Below are 15231 nucleotides of genomic sequence, written 5' to 3'. Positions count from 1 at the left end.
CCCATCTTTCTTTTTTTGTTTTTTTGGGGGGGGGTTTTGTTTGCTAGTCAGAGAGGTGGTTGCCAGTGCCATCACACGTCAGCATGTCAGTCAGGGCTTGCACAAAACACTCGTGGGTGAATGTGCAAAACAAAACAAAAACATGAGCCGGAGGAAAGTGACCTCGCAATGCATCATACAAAATTAAATAAAGTCTCTCTCACTGCCAAATTCATCAAGCACACACAACGGAGTACAATACTCAAGACTTGTGCACACGGCAGAAATAAATTTTGCAAAGTAAAAGAAATTTTTTTTTTTCAAAAACACATCTTGGACCTCCTAATCACTTGCCATTCAACAATTAATCTTATGTTCTTACTTGCAAACCGAGGTGTGTGCATTAAAAAAATTATCTCATGTTCTTATTTATAAACCGATTCAACGTGCGTGTGTTAAAAAAAATAATCTCACGATCTTATTGGGAGGCGTGCGTGCATGTGTGTGTGTCTGTGTGCGTGTTTGTCTGTCACAAAATCTCTTCCAACATCTCACAATGCAACTTGAGTTCAAAATACAACAGAAAGCGTAACAGACAGACAGACAGACAACTAACCAACCCCCCCCCCCCCACCCCTCCAAACTTCGAACTTTTGATTCACAAAGGAACAAGAACGAGAGACCAATGTCAAATACCTTTTGGCTTGTCTTGGCCAGGTGCCGTCCTCGTTCTGCACCTCAATGACGATCACCTGAAACAGGAGAATAAGTTGAATATAAAAATTTATTTAGTTTTAGTAGAGGTTTTACGGCGCTCGCAACTGCAAAAGGTCATATGAGCGCCATAAAAATTTAAGAAATTGCAACGGTTTCACCCTCCACATCAACTCAATGTAGATCATACAGGAGGTGGTGGGTTACTATAAGAGAGGGGGCGGGGGGAGAGAGAGAGAGAGAGAGAGAGAGGGGGAGAGAGAAGGGGAGAGGGAGAGGGAGAGGGAGAGGGAGAGGAGGCAGGTGAAAGAGAGAGAGAGAGAGAGAGAGAGAGAGAGAGAGAGAGAGAGAGAGAGAGAGAGAGAGAGAGAGAGAGAGAGAGAGAGAGAAAGAGAGAGAGAGAGAGAGAGAGAGAGAGAGAAAGAGAGAGAGAGAGAGAGAGAGAGAGAGAGAGAGAGAGGGAGAGGGAGAGAAAGAGAGATGTATTATTTTAACTATTGATGTCGAGCTTATTAATCTGGCGTGGGGAAAACCCAAAAACATAACAAAAATAACCCAAAAAATGCCCCCCAACCCAAATACCCCCAGTACTTGCCTGTCCCTGGTATAGTCCGGCGTCCTGGAGAGTGACGTCTTTCTTGCTGAGGTGCTCGTACGTGTTGCTCATGTAACGGTTCCACAGACGAACCTCTTTGTTGTCCGCGATGCTGAACAGACGACGCATCTCCTCCGCGATCGTTCCTGGAAGGTAACAGGGACAATTTTTTGTTAATAAAAAAAAAATTACATACCCAGATAAAAAATAACAAATACTGTAAATGTCATAACTTAGTATTTTAAATTGCAAGTGTTTTAACTTCTTTTATCCCCCCCCCCCCCACCCACCCACAAACACACACACACACAAATAATCAGTAAATGACAATTAAACAGAAATTCATCAGTCAAGAATAATAAAAATGGAAATATTAGTCTCAGTTAATATAATAGAAACTGGTTTACAATAATCAAACAGAAACATCAGTCAACGATAATACAACAGAAATAGAGGCATCCATCAGTCAACGATAATACAACAGAAACATCTGTCAATAACAACAACAAAACAGACGCACCATCACCTGTCTACGATAATGAAACAGAAACATCTGCCAATAACAACAACAAAACAGACGCACCATCACCTGTCCACGATAATGAAACAGAAACATCTCCGTAAAAAAACCAACCACCATCTGTCCACGATAATGAAACAGAAACACCAGTCAACGATAAAACAAAAATATAAAGCATCCATCAGTCAACAATAACAACAAAACACAACCACCACCATCTGTACAAAATAATGAAACAGAAACATCTATCAACAACAAAAGAGAAGCAGTGGGCGTCCAGCGACTGACCGATGGTATCAGCGCGGCTGAAGGCGTGAGTGACCACAGTGGTGGTGTCAGAGTTCTCGCACAGCTTCAGCTCCATCAGGTACACCTCCACCTTGCAGTGCTTCACGTACATGCCTTGCTCGATCACGCGACGCACGATGGGATCCTGGACAACAAGAGGTTTCGTTTTAGTAAGAGTCTTACGGCACTTGCAACACAATAAGGTCATATAAGTGGAGAAGATTAGAGGTGTTACAAGAGAGTTTTTTATTATTATAGTAGAGGGTTTTACGGCGCTCGCAACTGCATAGGGTCATATGAGCGCCAAGGGGTGAATGTCAACAGAGAAGTCCTTACAGGGAATCAGACTTACTCTGCTCACCTCTTTAGCCTCAACAGCACAAAGTCTGATTCGACTATCAAGGCACCCCGGAAATAGCAGTTCACAAGAATGTGACAAACATACAAAAGAAGTAGAAGAAAAATGACGATAGTAAGGATGAGGAAAGAAAAAGCAGCGGTTCCCCCATGTTGTTCCGGCACAGTATGAGCATGTCATTGATAAATCAGCCCATTTACAATTCTACTGTGCATAAGAACATATTAATGTCCCTCCTTTGGGTATGGTCTAAACACAACTTCAGTCAGTATAGCACTGCCCTGGAGGGGCAAAGAGGAAGACGAGAAGAGTGTGGACCCACCTGTCCCTGAGCCACGCCGTACCACGAGGCCAGCTTCTTGTAGGCCTCCTCCGGCACCAGCACATAGTCAAGGTCGTCCACCAGGTGCTCCTTCAGGCTCTTGTTCTCTGCGCACAACACAGGCAAACATCGCGTTAAGTTTTAGTTTTTGCAAAAGTTTTACGGCACTTGCAACACAATAAGGCCATATAAGTGCCGAAGATTAGTGGTGTTACAAGAGAGTAACATACACAAAAAAGAAGGAGGGGAGATAAGGACGATAATATTTGATAGAAAAGAAGGAGCAAACCACACCAGTGCACCCGCCAACCACTCACAACACTGTTTAAGTTTAGCTAGTTTGACAGTTTGCTACCTCAGAATTACAAAGTCATATCTGATGTTTTTGGCCATTTTCAGTTACTAAGACCAAAAGGTCAGAAACCAAATGTTCTATCTGCACTATCAAAATTGTAAGACTATTCGGAGTCATTATCAAGATATCCAAAGAATTGCAATTCGAAAAAGCTTCACATCTTGTGAAACTCAAAACCTTGGACGTCAAATTTCTCAGAACTAGATATAACAAAAAGGGTTTTGATATGAGGCTTCACGAATAAGAAATGCTGAAGTCAAGAGAGAAGCTTGCAAGCAGGGAAAATAAACAAGTGGAAATGAAGCTATTTAATGCTCAAAATTTGGGTAACTTTTCTCTACCACAACCTGTCTCCTTGGCCATGGCAACGGTCCTAATTCATCTTGACTGTTATTCCTTCTATTTCGTTAAACAAAGTCTCCTTAACAGATGGGTTACCAGACATTAACAGACAAACTATTACAATCATAACTATTATTAAGAGTTCTGCCGGACTTACAGCACAAATAGTTCCCATAACAGCCAAAGATTAGAGCCCCAGGTTTTACAAGAGAGTACCATACAAAAATTTTTTTAAGGAGAAATAAGGATGATAGATGTTTGATGGGAAAGAAAGAGCCAACCACACCAGAGTGCCTACCGACCAGCTACAAGAAAAGCAAGCCAGACAGACAAACTGCGCACAAAAAGAAAAGTACGACCGACCAGTCCAACCATGTGTCCCTCCAACTCATACCAACACACAAAAACAAAATATTGTTGACGTAATTACACGCACACATCTAATCAATAATTCTATCATAGTAACTGTGACAAAGAGGGGCAGACAGCCACAGAATATCCATTTACGACATCCAGAAACCAAGCCTAGGGGAACTCAGGCAAAGAAAAGAAATATGGAACGCACCCAATGAATTAACGCCTCTCTACAACTAAACGGACCGAATGTACACAGCTGCATGCGACAGCCTCAGCCCCTCCCCCCACCCGACCCCAAATGCGTCACTTCCTTCTGACAACATCCCGACTCACCCTTGAGCAGAGAGCAGTTGTCGATGGGGCCAGGGTGCGCAGCCTGCTCCCCGATGTTGTATGAGTCCCAGTGGTCGTAGCCCACGTACTTCTTCCATTGCTTGAACCACCTCACGTCGATTAAGTACCTGGCACAAGGACAAACATACATGGGTTAGATTTTTTGTTTTTGTAGCGGTTTTACGACGTTCGCAACTGCATGGTCATATGAGCGCCAAGGGGTGGATGTCAACAGAGAAGTCCTTACGGGGAATCAGACTTACTCTGCTCACCTCTCTAGCTTCAACAGCACAAAGTCAGCTTTGATTATCAAGGCACCCCGGAAATAGCGGGTCACAAGAGTGTAACAAACATACAAAAGAAGTAGAGGGAAAATGACGATAGTAAGGATTAGGAAAGCAAAAGCAGCAGTTGCCTTTTGCAGTTCCGGCACAGTTATGAGCATGACATCGTTGAATCAGCCCAGTCACAATTCTACTGTGCATAAGAACAGGTTAATGTCCCCCTCCCCCTTTGGGAATGGCCTAAAGACACTTCAGTCAGTAGCATCGCCCCGGGAAGTATACATTAGTTAGAAAGAAGGCCATCAGGATAGATGTACTGTACAACCAAAAGGTTTTCATTTCAATTCGGACTCTTTGCTTCCTCCCAGCAACTCAAAACACCACAATGTGTACAGTAATTATATGGCCAGGTGCTGACTGAGACTGAATTCACCTTGTATGGCACAGCACAAACACGTTCTGCAGGACAGACATTTCGACCATTTGGAGTTTACATTTTAGTATGAGTTTTACAGCACTTGCGACACGAATAGGTCAATATAAGTGTCCAAGATTAGAAGCGTGAATATAGAAAAAGGAGGAAAACCTCTTCCGTATGCACAAGACTGATAAATTAGCCCAACACAACAAAGAGACACATAAAGCATAAAATCAAATACGTACTATAATTATACTATAACTTCAGCACTTGTGAATGGCTTGAAAGATAAAAGATTTAAACACATCCCTGATCATGAACAAAGACAATTGAAGAGAAAACGGCAAACAAACAAGGAAAAACACAGAAAGAAAATATCCATCTCTCAGTGAACAAAAAGATACAGAACTGCCAAGCAAAAACACACAAAAACGCAAGCATACACATACCAACATATATTAAAAGACAAAGCACAGAGAAATATTTCTTTTTTTTTTCGTCAGAGTTTTACGGCACTTGCAACACAATACGGTCATTAAGTGCTGAAGAATAGAGGTGTTACAAGAGAGTAACAAACATAAAAAAGGAGGAGAGACAAAGATGATAGTCGTTTGACAAGAAAGAAGGAGCAAACCACACTAGAGTACCTGCCAACCACCCACGAAATATTTCTAAATACACAAACACATCAGTGAACATCATTAAAAATAGAAATATAGCAGAAGACAAAGACAAAAAGAAATGGGGTAAAAAACACACAAACTCAAACACATCAATGAAACACTCAGAAGGCAGAAAGACAAAAAAAAGTACAAAATAACAAACACTCAAAACACATCAGTGAACATAAACATATTTGCAGAAAATAAAAATAAGATAAGACAGGACACATGCATGCACTCTTGAAGTTGTTAAAGTTAAAGACCCACTTATCAGACAGTGTTGCACTACTGGGCATAAAAAATCTACACACACAGAAAGGAAGAAGAAAAGTAAGTAAACCCAAATATAGGTCACAGCAGCAGAAGGGGCAAGAAAGCTCAGACAGCCACACACAGAGAGGGGGGAGTGCACAGGTCTTTACGGCCATCTCCATGGCAGCTCCGACTGACAGAACGAGTTGGACAAGATCCCATCCCAACACACACACACACAACCTTTGCCTACTTATAGATTTCATTTGTGCAAGGCCGACAAATGTACCAAAGAAATGTTTATTTCAAAGCACTTTATTTACAAGACTGAGAAAAAGATTTGACTTTTTGTTTGTTTTGTTTTAGTAGAGGTTTTACGGCGCTCGCAACTGCATACGGTCATATGAGCGCCAGAAGATTAGAGGTGTTACAAGAGAGTAACAAACATAAAAAAGAAGGAGGGGAGATAAGGACGATAGATGTTAGATAGGAAAGAAGAAACAAACCACACCAGAGCACCGGCCAATCTATCCTCATTATTTATTCTCTCTATTGTTTGTCCCATAATCCACGATAATATGGAAGGCATTCCATGGGAACCCTGTGTTTCAGTCAACAGAGATCCCATATCTTATTTCTACGCTTGATGATTATAGTTTTTAGTTTTAGTAAGAGTTTTACGGCACTTGCAACACGATATCAATAAGGTCATATGATATGAGTGCCGAAGATTACAGGTGTTACAAGAGAGTAACATAAAGAAAAAAGAAGGAGGGGAGGTAAAGACGATAGATGTTTGATAGGAAAGAAGAAGCAAACAACACCAGAGCGCCCGCCAACCACCCACACACATAGGTCCTATGTCCTATTCCTACACTTGATGATTATAGTGTGAGCTGCCTTCTCACTCTTGCCATTCTTTATCACACTGGAACATATTACGGAAAGTATTCTGTGAGCAGGTTATGTCACTCAGGGGGTCCAGTTTTCCCCAACTTGATCAGTGACTGCTGCCTCCACACTCTCTTCAGTCTTTGTCTTGCTAAACATAATAATATAGGCGCGAAAGGCATTCCATGAACAGATATCTAACCATCACCATTGGTATCCAGTTCCTGACACTTGATCAGTGATGTCTGCCCTCTCACAGTCCCCATTCTTTCTCTTCTCAACAGAACACACACATGGAGGACACAAAACACAACCACAGATCAACTACAAAATGAACTGAGGACTTTTTCCACAACGGGCATACTTGGGTACTCCATTTTTCTCAAGTTTACACAGACACCCCAGTTTAAAAAGTAAACAAACTCCACTATTTCCAACATGAGCCCCCCCCCCCCCCCCCCCCCCCCCAGCCAGCCACCTAGGCACTGTTTCCTCACAACACATTACTTGTTTTACCGCACTACTCAAATTACTGGACTACATTTTATGCTCTGTGGTGACAGCACTTTGCCCTATTTAGGCTTTCCAGAAAATAATGGCCGCATATATGATATTATATTGACAAGGAAAAAATCGATACGATGAGTATAGAATGACCCATGCCAGACATCCCAGTAGCTGACAGTCAAGGTTCCAATAAACTGGATAAGTGGAAATACGTTTAAAAAGCCATTACAACAATAATCCAATTTGGATTTTGATATCGCACCATTAACAGAACATAAATCTAGAGGAATAATGAATGCATACTTGACGATACAGTTACCCAGCGTGCATACCCTAATTTTTCTCCAATTTCACGTTCAAATGTCGAATGTCAAAAACCCCGGAACACCAAGGTTATGACATTCGAATAGATCAAAAAGTTCTATCACCGTGGTCTTTATCATGTTCCTGTATGATTATAAAATATTGCACTGACAATTTTTTTAGATCTAGACAAATATTTCTTTTTTGTCTTTTTGAAAGGGTTTTTCTTCCTGAAATAACAAGCCAATTTACTTGATCAACGCACAGAATTTCCAACCGCAGCAACAGTCTAAAGATGGAAAGAATGAGTGAAAGAAAGAAAGGAGGAACTGCAAAGTTCGCTGCAATGGCTAGTCAGTTTTGACCAACTTGTGGGTAAAAATGTATCGCTAACAAACCCGCAATGAATGTAGAGGGATAACGGCCAATTGCAGGAAATTTGCAATACAGCAAGTTTCTATCACATTAACTTATTGCCGGGAGAACCACCGTAAATGATTACTGCTCCTACTACAGAAGCTCAGTGGCCCTACACTATCACATGTTTTTATGGATGGAGTTGATCATGATGGGGGAGCAATTTGCAATTTGAGATTTTCTTGAAAAGAATTGATTTGTGATAGTTCTGGTGACCATATATTTTCTGCAGCAAAATAAATGACAGCTTAGCCGCCACAAGCTGTGCATCTGCATGTGGGTGTGAAAACAAAATTTTACCTTTCTACTCTCACTAAAACTAAAATCCTCTAAATCACTTCAAATTAAATCTTTTTATCCTGAGCTGGCCACAATAGACAACAGGCTAGAGGTCCCAGAGCTGCCACACTGGGAGATGAGGAAAATAGGGAGTACCACTTTCTTGTTCTTTCAAATGGAGTTGCCATTCTTTCATAGATTTTGATGAGGCTAGGTAATATTTTCGGAAAATAAAAATGATACTTTAAAATAATAAAATATCAATTTTGTTTTAGTATGTGAAAACGTAATATGCTGACAAAATACCACTCTTGTTTCCATGGCAACCACCTGTAGCTTAAATCTTTGTAGTCTGACCGAATACTCCACACTCAGTGTGTTCCCACTACTTCTAGCAAGCACACATAGCGAAACATGCACAACGTGAACAGATTTTGAGGTCCTCTAACTTTTTTAAAGTAATTTTTTCTTTAAATAAATTTAAAACCGGTAAATTTTTACTTTTAGACCCGCACCCAGACGCACTGTTTTGGGAGCTAAACTGCTGTAATTTTGGCTGCAGAACACACATGACTACTAAAACCCTATCAAAACAATTGTTTCAAGAAAATATTAAACCTTTTGCCAATAATCAAATTATATTATTCCTTGATCCCCCCACCCCCCCCCCCCCTCAGATTTAAGTCAGGGGGGCATGTCCCACCGACACCCCCCATTTGGTTAAAGACAACAAGTCAGGTTTTACTAGGCCATGGGTCCTATTGTAATACAGTTCATATAAAGAGACCCCTACATCTCATAAACTAATAATTTGCGGTGGAAGTTTTTTAAGTGAAAATTCGTGTAAAGCAGATAAAAATGAACAACAAAAGTGCTTTAGAAAATATATCTGAATGTGAGACAGGTTCATGAGTAAAAGAAAATACCTTAGAACCCTCAGAAAGTGAAATTCTTATATATACTGAAAAGATTTCAGCGTCCCGCCTATTTCACCAAGAGCATGCTAGAATGTATTAAGATCTGCTCTTTCCCCTTCACATCCAGTGTCTATGAATTCCAAATAACTAACTAGTTTCTTCACTTCACCACATTCAAGTCCACAATCTAATATTACTTTATTAGAACACACTTTTCTCTATCTCACTTTCATCAGAAAAGTCCCCTACTTTCCTTTCTGAAAACCAAGCACAATTTTGTAAAGAATGTCATCAGTTGCATATATCATTATATATGTTCAAGACATTATTTCAATTCCACCATATATATCACACTGCCACTTATTAGATTAGAGGTAAAATGAATCCAACTACTACAGAGGCTATTGGAAAGCTGCATTCCAGTTTAAATATATATGTATGTATTGTAAAATAAAACTTGGCAAAAAATATGACCCTGTATGTCTGTGTACAAAACAAGTCCTTCAGAATCAACACCAGTCTCCTAATATTTCAGTGCACTCACAATCTAGATAAAAACAAAGTTGAAAGTTGAACTCATAATTTCCACGACCAGCACTGTAATCATGTCATAACAACACTACAAAAAGGCACAGCAGTTGAATGAGTCACATTCTTCTTTTATAGGCCCCTACTTGTTGAGCAGCCGCCTATATTCTCACCCCTGGTGAGAATAGACTTATATGACCGGTTATTCTCACCCCTGGACATCAACAGAGATGCAGATCTATATTTTTTTAATTCAATAGTTCGGCCTGCTTCAAGTGTTCCATCCCATGAGATGAAGGAGCGCTCTTACAGAATTAAAAGTCGTATTTGAGATATTAATATATGGAAAATTACGATGCAGACTTTTGAAACAGATAGATCTATTTATTATATTAATATATCATGATCATCTTAACCAGATCTTTGCTTAATTAAACCTCTAATAAACAACAAATAGAATAATAATATTGTAAAAACATTCACCTCTTCGATAAAAAATAGGACTCATTGCGCCGACGCTACTGCATGGGATGTGGAACCAGCCGCTGGCCGGACCATTCATTTTAAACACTTAACGATGGCAGGTCTTTCTGCCTGCACACAATATTTAAATTATAGTTCAAGGAATAGAGAGCATGTTATGAACGTAACGAGACATGAGCTCAAGACTAATGCTCTTGCACGACGAAGGGTTGTAAATTATTCAGACCAAATGGGCGTGGGCATTAACTCTTTTTATCCTAGTCGTACCGCCACGGACTCTTTACCCGTCCTGGGGCCGCCGCGCCGTATGAGTCGGAAGTCAGTGCGTATAGTTCAAAGTGCTATATTTCTTACATTTACTCTAAGGTTTTAAGGAAATTTGGCAGTTACGTTAGAAACTGAATGTAGTTTTTGTAAATGTATGTGGTTAGGAAATACACCAATAGCACAATGTAGATTTTGAGGTGTATTCCACCCTCGAACTTGACCCTGATTGCCGCGCCCACGACGTCCCATTGGATTTTATAGATCTAGATCTAGCCCTACCCATCGAGCACGAATTCCAGCACCGACCCCTTCACCATGATCGGAATCGCTATTAGATGAGTCTACGTCCTGTTTCTTATCATCCAAAACGGAATTTACGGCATTTATTTCAGAGCCACTTTCATCAAATTAGTATCATTCTCCCTCACAACCCAGCGCCACTTCAAAAAACTCTTCGTCGGTCATGAATGTGCATTTTCGAGACAACTTTCAAGCTTCTACACCCATCAAAAACAAAGAAACCACTGTTCATTGGAAAATTAAAATATTCAGGCAGAGCTAGCAACGCCGTATTTGCGTATTTTGGTAATTACAAGCAGAACTAGCTTCTTTGACGTGACCGTATCGCTGTTCCGAGAATACTCGTAGCCCGGACTGGTCCTCGTTACGAGTATACTCGTAGCCCGGATAAAAAGAGTTAAATCGTGTCAACTAGTTTAATAATTAAGCAATCCAAGCTCTTTTCTTCACTTTCATTTCTTTTTGTTTTCTTCTCTTGCCTTTTCTTTCCCCGTCTAGAACATTTGGAGTTTGGACCCAAAAAAGAGCCAGAGAGCCAAATGAAACTCTCTGGGCCAGACGCAACCCAAACCGGGTGAGAATACCACTTCCTTGTTGAGCTGCTAAAATAAAATCTTATTGTGAATCACATGTTTCGCAATTAGTCTTATGATGAGTCTTTTACTTTTTATTAAATAATGAAGGAGAATCATAAAAAGTAACTTCAAAATATGAAGGAAAAATTATATTTGCCTCAAAGCATCACATGATTCCGATTCAACATCTATCATTCTATGATTTATTATGAGACCTAGATAGATAGAAAGACTAAATGTCTAGTAGTCTAGTATATAATTCACGTTAATTAATGGATATGAATGGAGTTCTTTAGTACCAGGCGACTGGTCACGACTAGAACTATACCCTAGTCTCGGCCTAGACATCGTCTCAAATATTAAAAGTTTAGGCCTCCTAACTCAAATCAGTAACAGTCTCGTAAAGGACCAAACCAAAATTAAATAGAATCTAGTTGCTCTTACTCCTTTCTTCGTTATATTCTGAAAGCAGAACCAAATATTATAATATAAAATCACGATAATTATCATAGCTATCTAGATCTAGATCTAGATCTAGATTCTATTCTAGATCTAAATTCTATTATCTTTCTAAATTCTAAATCTAAATCTAGATCTAGAATCTAGATCTAGATCTAGATTCTATTTCACTCGACATTTGATTTGAATATCAATTTATTTTTAAGATAAAACTTCCGTTTTACTCTACCTTGGCCTTGACTGAACTTGACATTATAATTATAACCATAAACTAAACATAAACTAGAGATCTAGAGAAATCTAGAATTCTATTTCGATGAGTCAACACTTTTTGATAATAGATCCATCAATCTAGACAACAAACTCCGACTTTCTGAGCGAAACAATCTAGACTAGATCTAACACAGAACATGTTTTCTCAGATTCAAACACTTCAACGTCAGTCCACCCCTTTTCAAACCTCATCAGTGATGATCAGTCATCACATTCTCATGTTGCCAAATATTGCTACTATCATGTTTACAATAACAATTTCTCTGTGGAGGAATCCAACCATTTTTTAAAAAGTATTAACCGGTGATTTTATATCTCTTATAAAACATATAAAAATCCGACCCTCCTTATTTATGGCACAGACTTTTGCATGTCCATGATTCAATTGCATCACGATAATTCGGTGACAAATGAATTATAATCATGAACTGCAGTCCGAAATCCGAGGGGGACTGGCGACAAACCAACAGCATCAGTAGCACCATAAAAACAGAACACACCGGCACAGTATAACACTTAACAAAAGAATCAAATCTTTAAAAAATTTCATTACCATGATTCTTCCTTTTTAAGACTTTGTTTTAGATAGTCCTGAAGTTGATTTTTCTGCGTTTCCAAGTCCGGTGGCCCACCTTCCGCCATTTTGAGATTTCTAAACCGGAAGTTGCGTAAAATAGCCAGGAATTCTTTTAATGTGAGAGGGTTTTTTTTATTTTTTTAATTTTTTTTTACAAATTTAGTTCGCGATTCTAAATTATATCTAAATGTTCACCACAAAATGTCTAGGCCCCTATCTGTCTTCGGACAATGAGCCAAAAATTGGCATTCCGTCTGAACCTTTGCTTTCGAAAAATGCAATAGTTATGGCGCTTTGATTTTATTTTTATTTCCTTCATTAGCAACCTGTTATAAATATAAAGGCAGGTCCAACTTCTTCCCAAGTCCCTGTGCAGTTATTCCCGTTTTCGCTAGGCTATGTTGCTTGGCAGTTTAACTCATAAATTATTCAACTCACTCCCCGATTTTCCACAGATGAAATGTTCTGAATGGGGTTGTTTTGCTTTGTGCTGCGTTTGTTATAAGGATGACAACTTAAGCTGTTGACGAAGGTTAGTGAAGCGTTGTACGGACACGCATAATACTAAGAATTATGATACATAATTAACGTGGGGGAGATAGTTAATTTAATTAATATGCGAAATTGAATGGCTGTAAAGCGAGCGGCCTTTCCTCAAAACCCTGCACTGCAAAAGAAGAAAAAAGGCTAGGCTATTATTATTAGCTCTATGCGCTCTGCGTTTTCTTGCTATTCTGTATTTAGGTTAGTGTTATTGTAAGGTGTTTGGTATACGCCTATATATTCTCATTTTCCCATTCTTAATAATTAACCACATTGACGGCAAAAATAAGCCCTATGTTTGTTCTTTGGGGTTTTTTTTTTTTAATTTAACAGGAAAGAAAGGTGAAAAAGGGGAGGGGGGCGTAAACGTAAGCTGCCGAAAGAAAGGAGTAAGGATAGGAAGGTCTTGTGTGTGGTGTTTCTAAAAGTGTCGGAGCGAGATAGAAGAAGAAGTACTGTCGAGCGGGGGTGACAGTGACGTCATGACATACCGGCACATAGGTGACTCATGCTTGCCTAGTCTATCTATGTGGGATTGTACACTCGTCCTTTTATGGCGCTCCGGGAGCGAGCGAGGGGCGGGCGAACCACGCTTTTCCCCGACCTTCAAAATAGGAGTGGAGAGAGCGCTTTTGTTGCTAGTTCGTGGATTAACTTAGAGAGATCGTTAAAAGGTTTTGGGCCCTTGACGACGCTGGCGAAGAGATAAGGAGGCCAGGCATCAGCAGTAACATCACTGACAAGTGTAGGCCTAGTTCTTTGTGGTAGCCTTACGTAGCAAACTCATGAAACAATGATTTTTATTTTGATTTTTTTTTTGTTGATTTTTTTTATTTTGGGGGGGGGGTAGCCTACTGAAATGCGGAACTGTTTAATTAAAGGTAGAATAAGATAATTGAAGAGTGCGGTAATACTGAGCAAAACAAAACATACGTATAGCAACCTAGACTCGTGTAACATTAGCAGCAGCAGCACCGATCAGGCATGTCGCGGCATACATCTTATTATTATGTATTATTTTCATACACAAAGGCCAAACACAAATCTGATGCCATGCTTATATATTGGCATACATATTATGTATTAATTCATACGCAAAGAGCAAACACAAGTTTGATGTCATACTTATTGTAGCATACATATTATGTATTAATTCATACGCAAAGAACAAACACAAATTTGATGTCATACGTATATGGTAGGCTACGCATGTTGTTGTCTGCCTTTCTGAATTTTCAGATAAAGGAACAGAACTGAAACATCTGTGTAGATCTATATAACAAAGCTATGCTCTTTTTTAAAATCTTTTTTTCAAGTTGCACAAAACAACGCGTGCTTCGAGCGACGTCGAACGACCACAGGATATATGTATCCCCAAAGAGTTAACAATATTGTCGCGACCTCAGGACTTTCTTGTCCTATCTCCATTTTTGTTAACGTTGAAAATGAAACTTCTTCTTAAACTCACCCTTTGTTTTGAACTGTTCTCACTGTTATTAAAAATTTAGATGCGACAAGAAAGCACTGAGGCCGCGATGTGACGTCAGTTTAGGCAGTTGTATCAAAGATCGTGTAGTAGAGAATCTTTGCTTGTATTTCTCAAGAACGTCCAGTTATTCTGAGTTACTCTGGTGTTCCTACATACGTCATTTTCTCGCCACAGAAGCCACTCCAGTCTGCCTCTTGGCTTGTGTGTTTTAGTAAGGTTTTACGGTGCTCGCAACTGCATATTAAGGTCATTATTATGAGCGCCAAGGGGTGGATGTCAGCAGAAAAGTCCAAACGGGGAATCAGGCTTACTCTGCTCACTGCTCACCTCTCTAACCTCAACAGTACAGGCGTTGACCCAGACCTCAGAAACTGCAGCAATTGTAAACTTTTCTTCTTCTTTCTTTTATCCGCTGCTTATATACCATTTTGGGCCTCGCGGAACTGTAAACAGATCTATGTAATTGTAACTGTTTTTCGCCCCGCCGACACGTGCTTTTGACAATGACAATGACAATCTTTATTCATCTCGCAGGGAGAAATTTGTCTTGGTCGTTAACAATGGCAGTAGACGTTACAAAAGTTAGACTTAAAGGTGCACTCACGCAAACGCACAACAAGACAGGACATTATGCCAAGTAAATA

At 39.7% G+C, this 15231-nt stretch overlaps 1 protein-coding gene across 1 annotated transcript in view; it reads right to left on the bottom strand.

The window, feature by feature from the left end:
• The window catches only part of LOC101852858 (ubiquitin carboxyl-terminal hydrolase 15), a gene marked incomplete at its 3' end in the record, with an annotated part of 35928 nt that extends 22709 nt beyond the window's left edge, over nucleotides 1–13219 (bottom strand). The window contains 6 exon segments of the mRNA XM_013083720.2: nucleotides 676–731; nucleotides 1289–1434; nucleotides 2097–2241; nucleotides 2777–2883; nucleotides 4164–4291; nucleotides 12532–13219. Of these exon segments, the coding sequence (XP_012939174.1) occupies nucleotides 676–731; nucleotides 1289–1434; nucleotides 2097–2241; nucleotides 2777–2883; nucleotides 4164–4291; nucleotides 12532–12620 (671 nt within the window).
• Between the last annotated feature and the right edge of the window lie 2012 nt (nucleotides 13220–15231).

Source organism: Aplysia californica, unplaced genomic scaffold (genome assembly GCF_000002075.1).
Source record: "Aplysia californica isolate F4 #8 unplaced genomic scaffold, AplCal3.0 scaffold00250, whole genome shotgun sequence".
Lineage (NCBI taxonomy): Eukaryota > Metazoa > Mollusca > Gastropoda > Aplysiida > Aplysiidae > Aplysia > Aplysia californica.
The sequence above is the reverse complement of the archived record's forward strand: the minus strand, read 5'-3'. Positions and strand labels throughout refer to the sequence as shown.